Source organism: Pseudonaja textilis, chromosome 4, assembly GCF_049901715.1.
Source record: "Pseudonaja textilis isolate UNSWEBS1 chromosome 4, rPseTex1.2, whole genome shotgun sequence".
Lineage (NCBI taxonomy): Eukaryota > Metazoa > Chordata > Lepidosauria > Squamata > Elapidae > Pseudonaja > Pseudonaja textilis.
The window spans coordinates 27,066,071-27,085,429 of NC_141993.1; the positions used below are offsets into that span (position 1 = coordinate 27,066,071).

General features: G+C 41.7%; 1 protein-coding gene across 2 annotated transcripts; it reads right to left on the reverse strand.

Moving 5' to 3' along the window:
* Nucleotides 1-1,297: 1,297 nt before the first annotated feature.
* Nucleotides 1,298-18,169, reverse strand: CCNJ (cyclin J). Of its 2 annotated transcripts, XM_087932457.1 has the most exons (6): nucleotides 17,899-18,169; nucleotides 17,180-17,279; nucleotides 9,177-9,387; nucleotides 6,694-6,993; nucleotides 6,427-6,586; nucleotides 1,298-3,237 (listed from the first exon to the last, which is right to left on the reverse strand). In XM_087932457.1, exons 2-6 carry the CDS (start codon nucleotides 17,246-17,248, stop codon nucleotides 2,844-2,846), a joined length of 1,134 nt encoding a protein of 377 aa, XP_087788583.1. In that variant the 5' UTR covers nucleotides 17,249-17,279; nucleotides 17,899-18,169; the 3' UTR covers nucleotides 1,298-2,843. The 2 variants fall into 2 exon arrangements, with proteins under 2 accessions (XP_087788583.1, XP_026566383.1); XM_026710598.2 differs by lacking the exon at nucleotides 17,899-18,169 and having other exon boundaries at nucleotides 17,180-17,421.
* Nucleotides 18,170-19,359: the final 1,190 nt, after the last annotated feature.

Below are 19,359 nucleotides of genomic sequence, written 5' to 3' on the forward strand. Positions count from 1 at the left end.
TCTATAGCAGATTTGATTTAGAATTAAATTCTAAGGTAGAATGCACCAACTAGGGAACTGATTTTTGAAGACGAGGCATCATACTGTTTTCTGTCGTGTAATGTTATCTGCGCACAACGCAATATGGACTTTGCTCAAAAAGAGGGATGGGTTTTCTGTGACTTCTTGCATGTAATTGTGCAAATAGTATGGGCTGATATAATTAAAATAATCATTTTCCCCATATTCTAGCAGAATGTATATATGGATTCAGTATTGTTCACAGTTGTAATTATTTTCCATTCTGTCTTTCTGTTGTCTTTTCAAGACAAGGTTTGTAATGAAGTACAAGAATTCAGATTTTTAATAAAAATTAAAAATACTTTTCCTGTTTTCTTTCATATCTGTTGTATTATACTCAAAAATAAACTTGGAATGTATTGCAATATCACTAACGGTATCATTATGAATGTAACTTTATTCAAAGCACACACACAAGTTACGCAAAACTAACTTTATTTTTTAAAAGAGTGCATGGCACTCATTTTTTTTCTTTCAATATGTAGGTTTTTTTTTGATGACACACATTTTAATTCCTGCAGTAGCAATTTCAGCAGTGTGTCAATTCAGTTGAGGTTGACCAAATACGTATAAGAAAATAGGAAATGTTGCACAGTGCATATTCTATTGCCAATATTAATCTATAACAACTCAAAAGGCTAAATAATAAATTAAAAAAGTAGTAAGCCACAAATCTATGAACTTGTAGTGGATCCATTTTTAGTAAGAAGTCTAATTACTTAAATATCTTAAATAAGATCATTTGTCTTAGGTGAGTTTTGCTGGTTTGACTAGACAAATTAACTCTTTCCCACAATTCCAGTGTTAATTATTAACTAATGTTTTGAGTGTAAAGGCCTGCAAGACAATTTTTAGATGTACTGGATGTCTACTCTGCTGTCTCATTTATGGAGGACTGACACTGAAGGACACATAAGAATTTCAGGAACAATGAGCTGTTTTTCAAGTCATGAATCTCCACAAAATTGTACATTCAACATAGTATTGAGGTAGTTAACAGTATGGAGAGCTGTACGCGCAGTATTGCAATTTGAGATAAGTATCATTCCTTTACGGATGTATTTTGCAGTCCTTCATCCCCACATAAAGTGAAATCATGAGAAATGACATCATGTAAGAAGATACCTCAGACACTCAATTCTGTTACCTAATCAATTTTTCCCCGCTCAGACATGCAAACACAGTAATAAAAAAATATCCTAAGGAAAGAAGTGGCATTCCCCAGTATATAAAATGATTTCAGAAAGCTTTACTTCTTCCCCTCAAAATTCCCCATTTTTATAAGGAGACACACACACAAAACACATTATGGCATAAAATAATTACTAATACAGAGGATAGCTTCTCCTCCAAATTAAAGAATATTTTCTCATAGCACTGTCGGCTCACAGAGAGAGCCATTTTAAGGCCATTTTTTCCTTTAAATGAGAACTATTTAGGACGATCTTTTTCACTAGGGAAGGTCTACCTATCTTCAGGTTCTCCTTCCATTTATCACCTCCATTCTCAGTCATCTCTAAATGCCTAGATCGCACACCACTGGCAACAAATATATCAAATTAGTCACTCCTTAATCTTACATGCTAGATAGAAGGTTCTCAAAATTTGTTTACTGCCCATTAATTCAAATAATTCTGGTTCGGGTAAGGACAGACTCTAAGGACTTAAAGACACTTCTGATGATCATATGTAGCACCCTTATTATGACTTAGCTCACATTATAAAAATACCTGAATTGCAGCTGATGTGGCCAAAGAAATAGAACTATGGAAATACAGTTGTGCTGTAAGAGTCTGAGAACTTGCATTTCTCATTCTGCTCTCTGGCCAACATAAATAAGGCTTTATTTCTTGTAAGCATTTCAATTGTACCTTGAAGCCAGAAATCAACACAATGAAAAAAAAAAGAAACACCAAAAACTTTTTGGACACAAATAATTGGTGGCATAAAGTAGAGTAAATTGCAAACAAAACTCCATTTTTTAATGGTTACAGTACTGGCTTCATTTAAATACAACCTACCTATTTTTCCCTGCCTTATTGCAAAGCACATTTAGGTGAAGGGAGTACTTAGATAAGCATCTCAACTCCCTTTGGTATTTTACTAATACAATTACCCTGAGGAACAGAACCCGAGGTAACCATTAAAATGATATATATCCTGCATCACAGTAACTTTTGATTATTCCCTGAGTTGACATGATAATTTCTCTCTACATAGCTTCAGTGAAGACAAGAATACTTGAAGTAGAAGGCTGAAGAACATTAATCCAAGGCCACTGAAATAGAAGTTCTCCTCCACGGGCATGTCAAAGAATTGAGCTACTGATTAGACGAAAAGGGCCTCTTCTCTCTTCTCTCACTGGCCTCTCCTCCATCTTCTGGAAAGCAATGGCACTTAGTGGACTTTCACGGTTCAGTATCTTACTCAATACTGCACAGAGCTAAGTAGAAGCAGCAGTGTCGTCAACATCACGCATAATCTTTCATCTTTTCAGGAAGACAAAACCTGCAGACAGGACAGGTGTCTCTCAACACGCTTTCAAAGATATGTTTTAAGTTCAGCCTGTAGAACTACAGTGTGGCAGAAATATTTCTCCCATCTTTTTCCATTATTCTGCAAGTAGGCACGTTCTTGTACTTGCAAGCTTCTGCAACTGAGCTACCTTTGGGAGGAAAAATACGTTGTCCTCTTTCAGCCATTTCCCAGGTTTTAGAAGGACCCCAAATTGTCCTCTTATTATTTATTTAACACTGGTCACACAGAGAGTTCTGCTGTAGTCATCACCTCTCAAAGCATGGGGTAATACAAGGGTAACGTCCAGCAGTCTGATAGGTTCGATTGTAGGAGACATTTAAACATGGCTTCACCTCTATAGGGACGGCTAGTGACATTCCAGAAGTCTGCACATGACTTTGAGCCTGAACACCACCTTGTAAACCAGCTGGGCAAGTCTGCATTGGGTAGGTTGAGGTATGACTGCTTGACATAATCGGCTGACAGTTTTGTTGCGGTGCTGTTTGAAGATATGGCAGAGGAGTCTGATGTGCTTGAATATAATGGGGTATGTGCTGCTGTGTGGGTTGACTGATTGTTTGAAATAAAGTGTTATGGGGTGATTGAGAACTATGTTGTCCTTTTTGCTTGTTGGCTTCTTTTACATCATTATCATGGGCCCTAGAATATTAAAATTAAAAAGGATTATTTTCTGTTTAACTACATTGGATGAAATCTACAGTTCATCCAAACCCATGTACAAGGAGATGATTATTTTTTCATTCATGCTTGATGGGAATGGGCCAATAGTTTTTCTTGATTCAATGTAAGCATTTCTGCTACAAGAAATAAAACCCCATCCATCCATCCATCCATCCATCCATCCATCCATCCAAATAAATAAAACCTTTATAAAACCTTAGTAAGACCATGCCTAGAATGCCGCATACAGTTTTGGTCACATTACAAAAAAAGATGTTGAGACTTTGGAAAAAGTGCAGAGAATAGCAACTAAAATGATTAAAGGCCTGGAAACTAAAATATATGAAGAATGGTTGCAGGATTTGGGTATGGCTGGTCTAGAGAAAAGAAGGAATGGGGTGACATGACAGCAATATTCCAGTATTTGTGCAGCTGCCACAAAAAGAGAAGGTCAACTTATTCTCTAAAGCACCAGACGGCAAGACAAGAAACAATGGATGGAAACTAATTAGGAGAGAAGCAACCTGGAATTAAGGAGAAACTTCCTAATAGTAAAAACAATTAATCAGTGGAGCAGCTTGCCTTCAGAAATTGTGGGTACCCCATCACTGGAGGCTTTTAAGAAGCTGGACAACCATTTCTCTGAAATGGTATAGGGCAGTGGTGGCTAACCTTTTTGGGCTCCTGTGCCAAAAATGTGTGCATGCTTGCACGCTTGTGCTCACGTGTCAGCACCCAGAAAGCAATGCGCGCCCCCCTCACCCCTTACACATGCACATACAATCCCACCCCACCCCCAGCAGCCCCCTTACCTGCACTGCGCCTCACAGCTGATTTTTGGCCAATCTGAGGACTTTTTTGACCTCCCAAAGGCTTGAGGAAGGCTTCTTCAGACTTCTACAAGCTTTGTAGGCCAAAATCTAGCCCCGTTTCGTCACTTTCTGTTTTTCTGAGAAAACCAGAAGTGACAAAACAGGGCTAGATTTCGGCCTACAAAGCTTGTACAAGCCTGCAGAAGTCTTCCTCAAGCTTTTGGGAGGCAGAAAAAGGCCTCAAACTGGCCAAAAATCAGCTGTGAGGCGCACACATGCGCAGTGAGGTAGGTCCGTGTGCCGGCACAAATGGCTCTGTGTGTCACCTGTGGCATGCGTGCCATAGGTTTGCCATCATGGGTATAGGATCTCCTGCTTGGGCAGGGGGTTGGAGTAGAAGACATCCAAGATTCTACTCTGTGCTGTGCTGTACTATGCTGTTCTGTTCTGTTCTACTCTACTCCACTCTACTCTACTCTACTCTACTCTACTCCTATTCATCTAGGAAAAACATGTACACCACTATTTGCTTGAGTATTGTGGGAATTGAACTTCATACATCTTTAAATGGGTATGGTTGGGAAACTCTGAAACAAGAAATAACACAACCCCAAATGAAAAAGAAGGAAAGTCTGCTTAGATCCTACAAATCAGTTAAATCTATTGGGTGAACAGTTATTCCTAAGTAAGGGCTGACCTTCGAAGGCTTCCATATTTGGCAGTTATCACCTCAGGCTGGCATCTGAACCTCCTGCCTACTCTTTTGTTTTCAACAGCATCTTTATTTTCACCTCCATACATAAGAGGACGTTCATCACAGATAATTGTGATATGTTAAAATAATAGTCAACCCTGAAGCGAACCTGGTTGAGGCCATCTTTGAGGCTTCAGGGTTACAAGGAAGAAGGGAGAGGGAGAGGGAAATAACTAGCCAGGAGTTTGTAGTCAAAACAAAAAGTGTTCCTATGGGAACCAAGGACATTCCAACAGGTGGCTGGGGAGAGGAGTGAAGTAACCAAGCAACCGCCTAGCACCTCGATTGGACAATGTGACTGATGACCTGGGGGGAAGGGGGACCTTTTAATTTGTAATGAGGTGAAAAACGCGGGAATCTTCAGTCGGTTTTTACCAGTTGTGCCAATATCAAGTATCCAATAAATCACTCCTTGAGGAATCTACCTGCCTTGGAGTTCTGCTTTCTATGGGTGCATTACTTGGGATACTGACAACAACTTTCTTATGGGTGAATATCACATTATGCAAACATTTGATTTCATTTGGGACTAAAGCAGTTGTGTCTTTAAGGGTATGTTGTTGTTGTTGTTTAAAGCCAACATGGCAGACCCAACACTCTGATTGTAGCTCTGCCCATTTTTTATGTACAATTGTCCAGTTGGGCCTGCTCTCTCGGCCTCCTTTTGCACATTTGCAGAAATCCCTGGATGAGAGGGGCAGTTAGAGAAATGTGTCTTAACGGGTAGATGTAGACATTAAGAATGTATTCAAGACTGAAATGCAACAGCCATCAAGAGCTTGTCATCACACTCAGCTTTCCAACTTGGAAACTTAATAGCAATTTCTACAGATATTTAACAGATAGTCCTCAACTTATGATGACAATTGAGCCCCAAATTTCCATTGCTAAGCCAGACAATGATGCCCCAATTTACGTTTTCCTTACCACAGATTAAGTGAATCTAGCGTTCCCACTGAACTTGGTTGGTCAGGAGGTCACAAAAAGGGAATCACACGATCTCAGGACACTTCAATTGCCATAACTACATTCCAGTTGCCAACCATCCTAATTTAGATCATGTGACCATGGGGATGCTGCAACGGTTGTAAGTGGGAAAAAAGGGCGCAAGTCACTTTCAGTGCCGTTTTAACTTTGAATAGCAACAGCAGATTAACAGATTAAAGTGTTGGAAGGGACTTTGGAAGTCGTCTAGTCCAACCTCCCACCCAAGCAGGTGACCCTACACCATTTCTGACAGATGGCAATCCAATCTCTTCTTGAAAGCTTCCAGAGATGAAGCTCCCACAACTTCTGAAGGCAATAGCACTTAAGACTTGTATGTTGCTTCAAAGTGCTTTACAGCCATTTTTAAGCGGTTTACAGAGTCAGCCAATTGCCCCCAACAATCTGGGTCTTCATTTTACCAACCTCGGAAGGATGGAAAGCTGAGTTAACCTTGAGCCGGTGAGACTCAAACTGCTGAACTGCAGGCAGCCGGCAGGCAACAGAAGGAACCTGCAGTACTGCGCCACCACAGCTCATTAATGGTCATTAACCGTAGCTTCCCCATTGTAAACCGAGGACTGCCTGTACTACCCTATTAAGTGAGGAAACACTTACACCAATAGTCGTTCAATACATGGCAACAGAAAGTCCCAGGAATATGCTGTCAGGCGATGGAGTCGCGGCGGCCATGTTGGAGAAAGACGCAAGATAATCCTTGAGGAAGCTACGCACGCAGCGGCCACGAACGAAGGGGCATAATTTAAAAAGGCATGATCTGGAGAGACAAAGGATTATGGTTAAGTCACACACAGGCATCCCCCCCCCTTCCTCTAGCAGCTAAGTAACCATGGGGAGTTTGAACAAAGCTATAAAAAAATGCACCTTGCAGGGATACTTCCAGAAAGTAGTCGGCATATTTGGCCATGTAGAGTATGGTCTTTTCCAAGCAAACCATCGGCCATCCATCATGGAGGTCTGACTCGTGAACGGCGATCGAGAGATAGTAGTCTATGAAGTGAGCAGCTGTGGGCAGGCAGAGGTTCCACTGGAAAGTCTCTAGCAAGAGCAGCTCCATGTGCAGCAAATTCTGCTTGGTTAGGACCAGGCTCATGTTGGTCATACACCCCAAGCTGTTCAGCTGCTCAAGCTTAGGCACACTGTCTTCCTTGTCTTCAAATTTACCTGAGGGACACGAAATGAGTGAAACACCATTCAGAACACAAGGAAGGATTAATATAAAAAATTCTGTATGTTGTGAAAGGAGATTTCTGTCTCTGAAGGAGGTTCAGGTACTATAGATAGGAGCCTTCAACCTTGGCAACTTTAAGACTGTCTTAAAGTTGCCAAGGTTGGAGACCCCTGGTATAGATAATCCTCAACTTACAACCATTTGTTTAGGGATCGGTGAAAATTACAATGGCACTGAAAAATAAGATATATGAATGCTCCTTGTACTTACGACCACCGCAGCATCCCCACTCTCACAGGATCAAAATTCAGGCACCTGGTAATTGGCATGTATTTACAGGGCCATGTGACTTTCCCAGCCAGCTTCAAACAAAGCAAAGTTAGTGGGAAAAGCCAGAGCTGCTTAACAGGCTCATAAAACTGGACAGGACTTAACAACCCTTTGTTTAGCAATGGAAATTCTTGTCCCCGTTGTGGTAGGACGTTGGACGACTAACTCTAGTTAGTTGTTAAACCCGACATTGCTTTTGGTTAAAAAGTACACTTTGACTGCACAGCTGGTTAGTCGCACAGCTGGCTTTCTTTTGCTCTAATGAACTCTGATCATCTCTAATGACAGATCTAGGATGCCAGATTGGCAGCAGCATTTCAAATCATCTTCTCATTCAAGGCTGCAGGGATCTTTAAATGATCGGATCTGGTTTGTCAGAGCTCCTCATTAAGGGGGAAGCAATTCCTTTTTTAAAATGTCTACGGGAAATTCGATGTCAATCAGGTCCCAAAGGGGCTTTTTTTCAAGAGGCAACTGGACGTTCTTTTTTCTCTGAAAAAGTTTCACTTCTCATCCAAGTTTCTTCAGCTCTGAGCTTCAGACATCCCTTTTTTCACTAGGCTAAATGATATATTGGGAAAAAATGGTTTTGACCTCCATATTTTCAAGCCTAAAACAAAACATTTCTCCAATTTATTCTGTTATTTGGGAGAGGTGTGAATTTTTGAAACCTTCAACAGTTTACAAGGGCCACTGGACTTATTGTGAAATCAATGTTTGAACCAGGCAATTGGGTGATTCAGAAACAGGTGCAGAATGGAAGAACCACACACTGTCATGGTGCTAGATCTACCCAACAAGCCAAGACAGGACTTAATAAATCTTGGTTTGTTGACTGCCCACAACTGGTTGAATTCATATGTAAAGCTAAGCTGCGAGGCATGCTCTTCAAAGTACAATAAACGAAGTTAAATCAAAACAAAGCAGCGTATACACCTGTTAAAAAGAGGCTGCAATTTCCATCACTTTCTAGGTCAATCCACTTTTCTGTGATATCTAACACTGCACTTCAAAAGTGGGTGATGGCTGGAGCCCATTATTTTGACGAGCTGTGTCAGGAGTTTTAAGAGCTAAAATGGGCACCTGAACTTTATCACTCCTTAAACCTCTGGGACTCAAAAATACATTACATTATTTTCGATAGCAATTATTTTGAAGGATACAAGAGATGCTGGAATGGGGGCCTCCTTCAACCCATGAGCTGCATGATTTGCGCCCTTAGCTTAGCCTTTTTGCTGTTTTACATTCTCTCCAATCCTTTAATATCTTGCACTTTTCTGCGTGGGACAGGCACACAGCCCTCCCAAGCTTCATTTTCGCTGGCAGAGGGCTTCAGGAGGTGGTGGTAGCCGAAAATGGAATTCAGGAGCCTTTTTTCGCTGGCAGAGTGCTTGGGCCAACTTAGGCGCCCCTGACAGGAGTGACATCGAGCTGGCCACAACACACCTGGTACCTCTAAAGTAAAACACAACCCTGATGTAGCCCTCAAGGAAATCGAGTTTGACAGCCCTGTTGTAATGGATCGGAAGAAGAGAAGATACCATTCGTGTGTGTGAGAAAGACGTTCCCCATTCAGGCAGCATCACATATCGTTTTCAAAAAGTACAAATTAAAGTTCGTTGTGACATAGGCCCTGTAAATATTGCATCTAAAATTACAGAATCTATTTCTCTTTTTTCAGAAAGAAGCTTAGCAAATAAAAAAAACTTGGGTTTCTGCAATCCGTGATGGGTCTCAGGATGGCCGGTTTAGTATTGAATTCCCAACCATTTTTGCAATTCAACTATCTGGTTTCTAGTCTGGGTAAAGCAATGTCAACCGGTTGAGCTTCTTGCTTTGAACTTACTCGCTAAAAGCAAGCAGGAAAGAGCAACCACATGCAGCTGTTGAATGGAGATGTCATAACGGTCCATAAAGAGGTCCAACAGGTAAACGGCAAGATGTCGGGCAGCAGGACAGAGACGAAACCGGTTGCTCACAATGGCAATCAGGTCTGCAAAATACCTTCTCAGATTTAACTGGGGAGACTGGCCTTTGTAAGAGGGTAACTTCAGCTCCTAAGGAGAGAGTAACAGCATTTAAAAGCAGCTGCTGCTGTAGAGAAATTGGCACCCAGAATAATTACATCCAAATTACATTTGTTTCGTTCATTCAATTTGCATACTCGCCCGTCTTACATAAGTGACACTGGCGTCTCACGTCCATTAAAAACTTCAAAAGAAATAGCGCAATAGAAAAACAGAGGAAACAAAACATATACAACCATGTTGAAAACCATAAAATATATTCCGCAACTACACTGTGAAAACATTCACAGCATTCAGCATAACCAACAAACAGGCTTTATACCACAACAGATCCCTGAGCATATTTTAGACCATTTTGAAATTTGGGTTCCTAAGAATCAGTGTTTAATATCCCTTATATTTTAAAAAAGGACACAAAGAGTTTTGGAATTTGCACTACAGCTATTCCTTTAATCTTACGAACAACAGGTGCAGCCCAGACATTAAATCCACAAAACAGTTGGAAAAAAAATTGCAGGAAGAGAAGAATTTTGTGGCATTCATCTTTGGGATAGTTGTTATTGTTGCTCACAGTTGAGTTTCCCTTAACTAATGTTATTATCACACAACCAATAACCATGTGGGATAGGCAACTGACATGGTGGTCGTAGGCATCAGCACTTCCATCTTGGAGCTGAGAAGAGGATGAAGACACTAAGTACAGGGCAATCATATCGGCATACCTCAGCTCCCCAGTGAGCTATACCAAAATGGTGAAATGTAAAATGGCATTGAATCATTCTGTATCAGTGGTGTCAAACTTGCGGCGCTCAGGCTGAATGCATCACACATTGGCCATGCCCACCCCATTTTAGCAGAGGGGGGAAAGTCACAATACATCATATGACAACGTGACAATGCGAATTTGACACCCCTGTTCTATATGAATTGAACCAAGACACTCTAACCCAAGGGGAAAATTCCTTGCATAAAGCATACAGTTATGGTAAAACTGAAGACGACAATGCTAGCAGCTTACTAAATTTGAAATACCGTCTGAACAATAAATGGCCAATAGTTGTATTAAGGGTAAGATCTTGACAGTTTTGCCTTTTGGTATTTTATATTTTTCTGAAATTTAATGAAGTTTTGGAACTTTCATTCCCTGAGTAAAAAAAAATTACAAAAAAATTATTATCCTGAAAATGAGAACTAAAACATTCGTTGAATCCCGGGAAGCCAGATAATATTTAAAGAGAGGCAAACAAATGACACTGATTAACTGGGATACAAGGAGAAAGAGAGTTAAAGGACAATCAGTTTTGCAAGATGTCGTTATTATAGTGTATCTCAATAAACTATAGTCTCAGTTTTGCTGTGGAGTTGATATTCTGGTTTGGACTACCTAGTGGGCCTGACAATCATCAGTTGTCTTTGATGTCTCTCATTTGCTGTATAAATTTGGTTTTGCTTACATAAAGCAAATTCATCTCTTTTTCATCAATGCTAAACTGGTGAGCTTGGATGATACAACCTCATGGCTAATAATTTATTTTAATTTACAACAGAATCAAATACTGACAGTGAGTATACTGAGAAACACATTTTCCAATGTTAAATTTTTTAAAAAAAAATTCTTGAAAGAAAAAGCAAATTGCTTAAAATGTCTCCCTTTTGCCGGCTAATATTCCAACTGGGGAAGATAATATTGATACTAGCTCTTCCCCTTCCAAAAGCCAATCAGAGCTATCAGGAAACGAAAGAACTCTGCTATGATGTGTGGACTTTAAAATGTGTGGCATGGCTGCCTGGGGAATTCTGGGAGTTGAAGTCTGTGTATCTTAACGTTGCCAAGATTGAGAAATATTGCTACAGAAGAAAAAGACAGAAGGCAGATTAATCTTCTGATACCTAATTTTCCATCCCACAATTCTAAATTCACCCATTGCACCAAGTCACACTATTGCAATGGTCAGACTGACAAAGAATGCTAGTAAGCAATCTATTTAAAAATCAGAGGAGCTGAGCTCACCCACCTTACTAACTAAAAAAAAATAAATCATACTGCAGCTTAATAGAATACATCAATATTAGTAAAATTGGCAATAGTGAACATTTCCTTTCTCCATCACCATCACAAACAACCTTAAAGTTCAGTTTCATTCTTTATTGTAGTTCTTGGGTATAAGCCAACTTACATCTTCTGTTAATGATTCTAAAACATAAGCAATTTATTAGATACTAGCTGGATATCTGTGCTTCGCTACGAAACTATGTGATTGGGCTTACTTTTGGGGGAAGAAAATAAGGGGGGGAAATTCTGCCTCTGCCTACAAGCATCATCAGTATTCATTTGGGTAGCGTCGTGTCAGTGTGACAGAGTTGAGGGCTGTTTGGAAACTGAAACAGTATTTGCTATGTAACCAAGGAGGAGACAGCAAGGAGCCTGGGCATGGCTTAGCTCAACTGTTCTGTGCTAAAGCTGCTTGCTGCCGTGAAACTAAAACTGAAACTCCTCTCTTCTGCTTGTGTTTTGCATTTGGAACAGATTTCTTTTCAGATAGGGAGGAGGAATAGAACTCCTTAGCATGAGAGCGTGTTAATAATAATATACAGAATACTAATGCTCTGATGGTCATTTTGAAAAATCTTTTCTTAGTGAGCACCTAGAAGCCAAGAGAAACATACGTGCCAAATTTCAAGTTTGTAGGCTTTACAGTTCTGGAGAATTTGTGATGATGCGTGAGTGGTGTTTCTCTCTCTCTCACACACACACACATATACATACATACATATATATGTTTTCTTAAGTTTTCGCAGGTATCTATATGTATGGTATTTAGCTTTGTTCAGGTATTTTCCCACATCATTATAGTTGTGCTTTTAAAGTTGTAGTGACGTTTCGGCAGAAAATTGACCTGGAAAACCAAGGCATATATGAAGTCCCCTGTGCATCATGCCCTGACACATACATCGGACAGACCAATAGAAGAATAAGTACCTGCCTGGATGAACACAAAAATGCAGTAAAAAAGCTGGAACACGCTTCCTCACTAGTCCAATACCTGAAAGCCACAGGTCATAGCATCGACTTCAATGGCACCAAAACTCTAGCCACTATAGAAAACCCCAGCTACAGAATTATCAGAGAAGCCATAGAGATTGAAAAAAGACCTGAAAGCATGAATAGATGATTCCACCAGACTGTCAATTATTTGGAAGCCTGCACTCACAAACAAACAAAATCTCCACACCACAAGCCAGGCAAACACTTGGGCACAAACAGATCCCCCCTGATACCTCCAGCTCAAACACACCCCAACCAGGCACCCAGATGAAATCTAGCTTCCTAATAAAGGATAGCCGTCCATTTTCTCGGATCCAAGCTGCACTAAAAGCCTCCAATACAGGAACACAATGTTGCCAGCCAATCAAGACAAAAAAATGCTACAAAACAGACAGAAGATATTAGAAACACCAATCAAGCAGAACACAGCAAACTCCAAGACCAATAAACACAGACCAAGACTCCCAACCAATCAGGATGAAGAAAAAACCATTCTGGCACAGCAGATGGATAGCACCAAAATTAAAAGAGAAACGGCTGTGAAAGCCTGACTCACAGACGAACACTATACAGAAGCCTGATGATGGCAGATGAGATTCTGCCGAAACGTTGCTACAACTTTAAAAGCACAACTATGACGTGGGAAAATACCCGAACAAAGCTGAATACCATACACACACACACACATATATAAACATACACACATACATACACACATACATACACAAAATAGAGGAAGAAGAAGAAAGAAGAGGAAGAGGAAGAAGAAAGGGGTTTTAGTCTATTTGACGTTGTTAGACAGTCTACTAAATGCCTTTCTGCTATCATATTTATTCACACTATTTCCCTGCAATGAAAAAAGTCACATACTTAAGTTCCACTTTACAGTTGGCAAAACTGGACGGAGCAGTTTAACATGAATCACAGTAGCAGTAATTTAAACAGTGAACTTTCTCTGAGTGTTGCTTGACTTGAAGGCAATTCATACTTCAGAGGCATCTACATCTGTTAGACGGGAAGTATTCTGGGAGTACCAATAACCAAGGCCATCAGGCATCACATTATCAGTGGATCATTAACCTAGAAAAGATCCAAGATGGACATTGGGTATTGTTATAATTGCAGTAAGCCAAAGGAAGATTCTGGGTGCTCTGTATATTTAGCTGCTGATGTCATTAATAATAAGATATTGAGCTATTTTGCATCTTTTATTTTTGTTGTTTTTCTACTATAAAGACAGACAGAAAAAAATGCTGAGCAAACAAGGTAGAATTGTAAAAGGAGAATAGCACTGTGGGATCCTTGGAGCTTTCTGAATTTGCTTTTTTTGGCAAACATTTCATTACCAAACTAGGTAACATCATCAATGTACCAAGGTTTGCATAGTTGAATCCTGAGGCACAAATATTCTCTTCTAATGTTTTCTGGATTCCTGGTACAATTCCATGAAAGAAACTTAATGAAAACCCCTTGTAACTTCATTTCATTGGGAATCACCTGATATGCACTTGTGACCATCAAGCTGAAACCATTCAGGGTTTAAACAATGTTCATCTGAAAAACAAGTCCGTCTTTTGGATTTGTTAGGCATACTTGCACCAAAACCCATTCGTTGTAGTTTGCAAACCATATGGCTAATATTTTACAAGAACCTCAGCAATAGCCACTAATTTATTCAATCAACTGAAATTAATAACTGCTCTGATATAACTGACTGATTCAAAATGGTCAATCAGTGTCATGGATCCAAAGGGAAAAAAGGAGATAAGAAAATAAACAAAAGATAACTCTATAAAGAAATTCGAACATTCCACCTGCTCAAATAATCCTATCAAATTAACAAACAACAATATACAATGGTGGAACTAAATTTCTCAGGTCAGAGTTGTACATCAAATTATCCTGACTGAGGTACAGTGAGATCAACCAAACCTTCCAACTGATGGAAAAGCAGAGCACGTCACAAATAACTTTGGCTAAAAAATTTAGAAATATACATTCATTTAATTTAAATAGGACTGACATTTACATTGTTTCTATATCATGATTTGATTGGTAAGGGAATTAACTTGATTTTCTGGGTTCAATAACCTACTGTACCTTAAAGTCACTACATAGACTGGGTTTGCACAACATGGTGGGTAGTTAGGTTTATGATAGAAACATAGCCAAGGAGATGGAGATATCTAAAAGCAAAATGTTGGGCTTTTTTATTAACTGCCTTCATACAGTAAATTAAAACATGATTTGATAAGTCATAGCTTTGGGGATAAACTAATGTCCCTGCATATTAAGCCACAAATCATGATTTACAAACCACACAATCTCCAAGTTAACGTATTAAACATCACCAAATAAAAACTATGTTATAACTTAGCACTAACACATGAATCCTGAAAATATCTTAAATACAAAGATTATAAAGAGACTAAAAGTTACAGCTGTAAGATTACTTGAGAATTTTCTTCCACCGAGTTTGGGAAGATTTCAGAGTTAAACAAGCTTATAATCAAGGTAAAAAATGAATATATTCCCTTCCTCGATGGGAACTAAAATCAATGGATGAAAAGTCTTTTGATACTAGAGATAATTACTGTAGCATATTAATGATCAGAGACAACCACATTTCAAAGAATTATCAAAGCCTCAAGCATTTACATGAATAACAGAACTGAATCAGTACATTATACCCAGTGGTTCTACCATGCTTGCTCTAAAAAGATTTATGCCAAAAGAAAGAACCTAACTAATGCACCTTTATCATTACAGTATAATGATAAGAAGCTGCGCCTGGTGAATATCCCACCAGGAACCTTTAAAAAAATCTCAAATCTCTTCAAAAACTGATAAAACATTTGTAATAGAGGTCTCCAACATCTGTCTGTGAACTAGCACGGGTCCATAGCATGTCAGAAACTGAGCCACACAAACAAGCAAACCCCCATCCGTGGGATGCAAGCAGCCCACAAAACCACATCTCCTCCAGTCTGCTGAACTGGTCCCTGGTGCCCAAAAGCTTGGGACCCACTGAATAATAAGGCAAGAAAAAATGACTGCCTGGTAAACACATCACTTGATCATGGTTCATTGATTAAACCCTAATTAATTGGACCAACGTAATGCAGAAAGACACAAGCTATGGTAACTTGATGCAGTGTTTGCTCCTGAGCCCAGTATTTCCAAAAGGAAAAAGCATGTAAAACTTCCAGATTCTTCAGGGCTGAGTAAATCTGAGCATTGTTACAAACATCTGCAGAGCAATAAATGTTATTTCAGCTGATCTTTTGAATCTGTGTGTTCACTGCAGCCTGCCTGCAGGGAGAGAGACCTAAATAAGAGCAGCAATTTCTAACTAAGATGCAAAGCAGCAATCAGCTGCTGAAGTCCCTTCAACTGTTCTCTGACAGTTGTTCCTGTAACCCAACATCTATGACATTGTCGTCATTTTTTTAGGTTGCTAAGCCGTGGCCCCAGGAAACTATGTTCAGCAACCCAATCTGGGGCTGTCAGTCAAGCTAGAAAACTTCAGGGATACTGACCAGAAATTTTTCCAGTCTGATCAAATGTTTCAAAGAAAGAAGAAATGTGTTTAGGTTAGGTTGTGGTTTTATGGTGCTGGTATTATTGTAAGCATCTTGAACTTGTATTGGCAGTATTATGACAGCTTCTGATAAATGTTGATTTATTGTAATGCATTCTGCTGTAAAGCCATGAGAGTCAGGTGACTGAAGTGGCAGAGAAGCATTTGCAATAGACACACGGGAGACACAGCGGGATTTGGAAATAAGCTACTTTCTCTCACAAACACCTCCTAGATGGATTACTTACTCGGTGATTAAGGTTACTTGTTGACTGCCATTAGATTAGAAAAAAGAAATCAGACGAGACCAAAAGGGCTTGAATGAACTTTTAAAATCTGACATATCCCTTTTTCTTCTACAGGTTTTGGAAAAGCAGTTTCAATAATAACTTGTTAAATTTACATGCCATCTGATTCCCAGCCACAACCATTCTACAACTTGGGACGACCATTTCGTTTTATTATGCCGCCCTGTAGAAACCCCAGGTTTTTTTTTTTACTTTTTCTCACTGAAAATTAAAACTTTAGTAGGCCCAAAACAGAATCTGCTAACTGTTCTTCTCATAAAGGAACAATGCTCCCACACCAATCTCCGTATCTGCACTTTAGGGCAAGGAGCAGGCCAGGATTAGAGGTGAGAAAGGAAATTGGCACCAACAAAACTACACATCTCCGCGGTTGAAATCAGTGGGTTTGGCTGCTGACTGAGAAGATCTATTAACTTCAGGGCATCGTCTAGCCAGATCCTACACAAACGCTACAGGATCACAGCCTGTTTTCTTCTCCTGACTGAAACCCACAAGCAATAAGCAATGCCCTGAAGTCCTGTGAAGTTTCAGTAACATCACTTTCAGGGCCTGGAAGAAGCTCCAGAAGCAAATCGTAGGGAAGAAGAATGAGTGGAATCTGCCTCAGTTTCCCCACTTGTGAGTGCAAAGACTAATTATATGACTCAGAAAGTTGGAGGGGGGAAGATAAGAAATTCAAGGGGGGGCTTTCTTTCCACAGATGATCAAGATCCAAACCTTCTTGGCTTCCGAGTGGGGGGGCAGAGAGGGCATCCATAAAAGCAGAACTTGAACCCAGAGCCTGCCCCCCCCATCTATTTCTTCCGCCTGGCGGCCGCGGACTACTCCAAAGATCGGTGTGTGTGTGCACGGGGAGCATAGAAGCGAGAGGGCGATCCGGCCACTTACCTTGTAGCGAAGGGCTTGGTGGATGTCGGCAGCCAGCTGTCCATTCCACCACTGCCCCTCCAGCTCCATGGGACGGGATGAGGAGGCCGGGGATCAGAGCCTGCGAGGCAAAAAGAAAAAAAAGGGGAAGCCACGGCCGGTTCCGAACTCATCGATGGGCCACAACTCCCGGGCAAACCCGTTCAGTTTGTGCCGGCGGCGGCAGGAACTCCTCCCGCCCCAGCCGGCGTCCCAGACCTTCCCCCTCGAGGGAGGAGGAGGAGGAGGAGGAGGAGGCCGGCCGGGGTTGCGCCCCAGCTGATGCCACTCCTTCCTTCCTTCCTTCTTTTCTCAAAGAAGCGGCCGGGGGACGCGGCGGCTCCCATCACCCGAAGATCTCTCCGGGGAGAGCAGGAGCCCGGCTGACTCCGGATCTTCCCAAGCCGGGGAAGCCGGCCGGGCCGGTGGAGAGGAAGGAGCGGCTCTCCTCCCGGCTTCCCCGATCGAGCGCAGCCGCGACAGCCCAGCCGCGCCGCCCGTCCCGCAATAACTTCCAACACTTTGCCCGGTGGAGAAGGGAACCCGGGCCAGAAGCGGCGGCGGCGGCGGCGGCGGCGGGGACGCCACAACAACAAAGGGCTAGACACGCTTCCACACACACACACAAACACCCCACTTCGGCCTCGGCTGTCCCGGACGGGCGCTTCTCCCTCTTCCCCTCCCACCGCCGTCCAGCTTACCGGAGAGTTTCGCAGCTCCGCTTCTGCTCTTTACAGCGGCCGGCACGGCAGAACCGCCTCTTGCATCTCCGCGGACCTGTCGCTCAAAAGGCACCAGAGCCGCGGCATCCTCCCCGCCCCGGGAGGGGAGTTTTCGCTTTACCAGCCCCGTCCGGCGAAGCGGCCCCTTCGGCCCATTGTTAAAAAAGAGCTCGGCGAGCGGAGTCCTGTATATACAAAGACGGCGAGCTAGGCACATGCGGCCGCGCCTCCGCCAATCCCCTTTCGCCTTACAACTCCGCTCGAGCCGCCCTTCTCCAATCAGCGCGCGGCATCCACAGGGCCCTCCTCTCCCCCCCCCCGATCCCCGCCGCCGCCTCGTCTTGCACCCCCTTTTCCTCGCTACACGCGAGGAAGTTTTTGGACCCGTTGAATTGCCGTAGCCGCCCCGACTTAAGGAAAAGAGAGACGCACGCAGGGACGGCCGAAGTGGCGTCACGTGGTCAAGTTTTGTGCAAGGGGGCTTGGAAAGTGGTGGGGGGGTTGTTGCGAATGAGTTTTGAGCCACTTATCTTTCGCTTTTTAAAAGTTTTAAGGAAAGTTTCTAAAGGAACTTTCTCTTGCACGCTGCTCGTATAAGAGGCAGGGAACGGGAATCCGAGAGACGCGGGGATCCTGTAGATCGGAGATGTCCAAACTTGGCAACTTAAAGATTTGTGGACTTCAACTCCCAGAATTCTCCGGCCAGCTGGCCGGAGAATTCTGGGAGTTGAAGTCCACAAGTCTTTAAGTTGCCAAGTTTGGGGACCCTCTGGTCTCGATCGTTCAAAATATTCGGAGAGATCGCTCGCCTGGTTCCTTCAACGGCAAAAAAAAAAAAAACCGTCATAATTTTTCTTCCTTCCCTCTTCCAGATAGGCTTCACTGTAGGAGCATTTAATCTCACTGGGGGACCCCATGGTATGTCTAGACTAGACATAAACTGTGCAAGACGTATTTATTTTGCGGTATTTAATTACAGACGGAAACACAGGGTGCATTGCCTAATAAAAACTGTTTTTTAAAAGACGGCGCGGTGCAGTCAGGATAATTGGGTTCCAATTTGATGCATATCTATTGAGAGTGAATCCAGTTGACTTTCCCCTGTAGATAAGCATCTATCTGTCTCTGCTGTAGCATAATTCTGTGCCTATATAGTATAATTTTCTGTAGATTACAAAATCTGTCTTAATGGGCTTTACTCTAAAGGTCAATGCTACTAGGATAAGCCCTATTGAATCCAGTGAGATTTCTCAGTTAAATGTGACTTGGACACATCGTCTCTTAATACAGTCTTTGGCAATTCAGGCCATAAGCAAGCAATGAATAAAATGGGAATTAGGGTGGAAATAATTGGTCTGCACATTTTTTGGAGGTGATGCACGCAGATGGATCTTTCATGTTTTGCTCAGAGGGATGGACAAAGAAATTTTTTTTTATAAT

Excerpts from the sequence above, each read along its gene's own strand:
- CCNJ (XM_087932457.1), bottom strand. The coding sequence starts at position 17,248 with ATGGAGCTGGAGGGGCAGTGGTGGAATGGACAGCTGGCTGCCGACATC. Across the intron at positions 6,587-6,693 it reads TCTGGAAGTATCCCTGCAAG|ATCATGCCTTTTTAAATTAT; the intron begins GTGCATTTTTTT and ends TTGTCTCTCCAG. Across the intron at positions 3,238-6,426 it reads TGTATTGAACGACTATTGGT|GGCCCATGATAATGATGTAA; the intron begins GTAAGTGTTTCC and ends TTAATATTCTAG.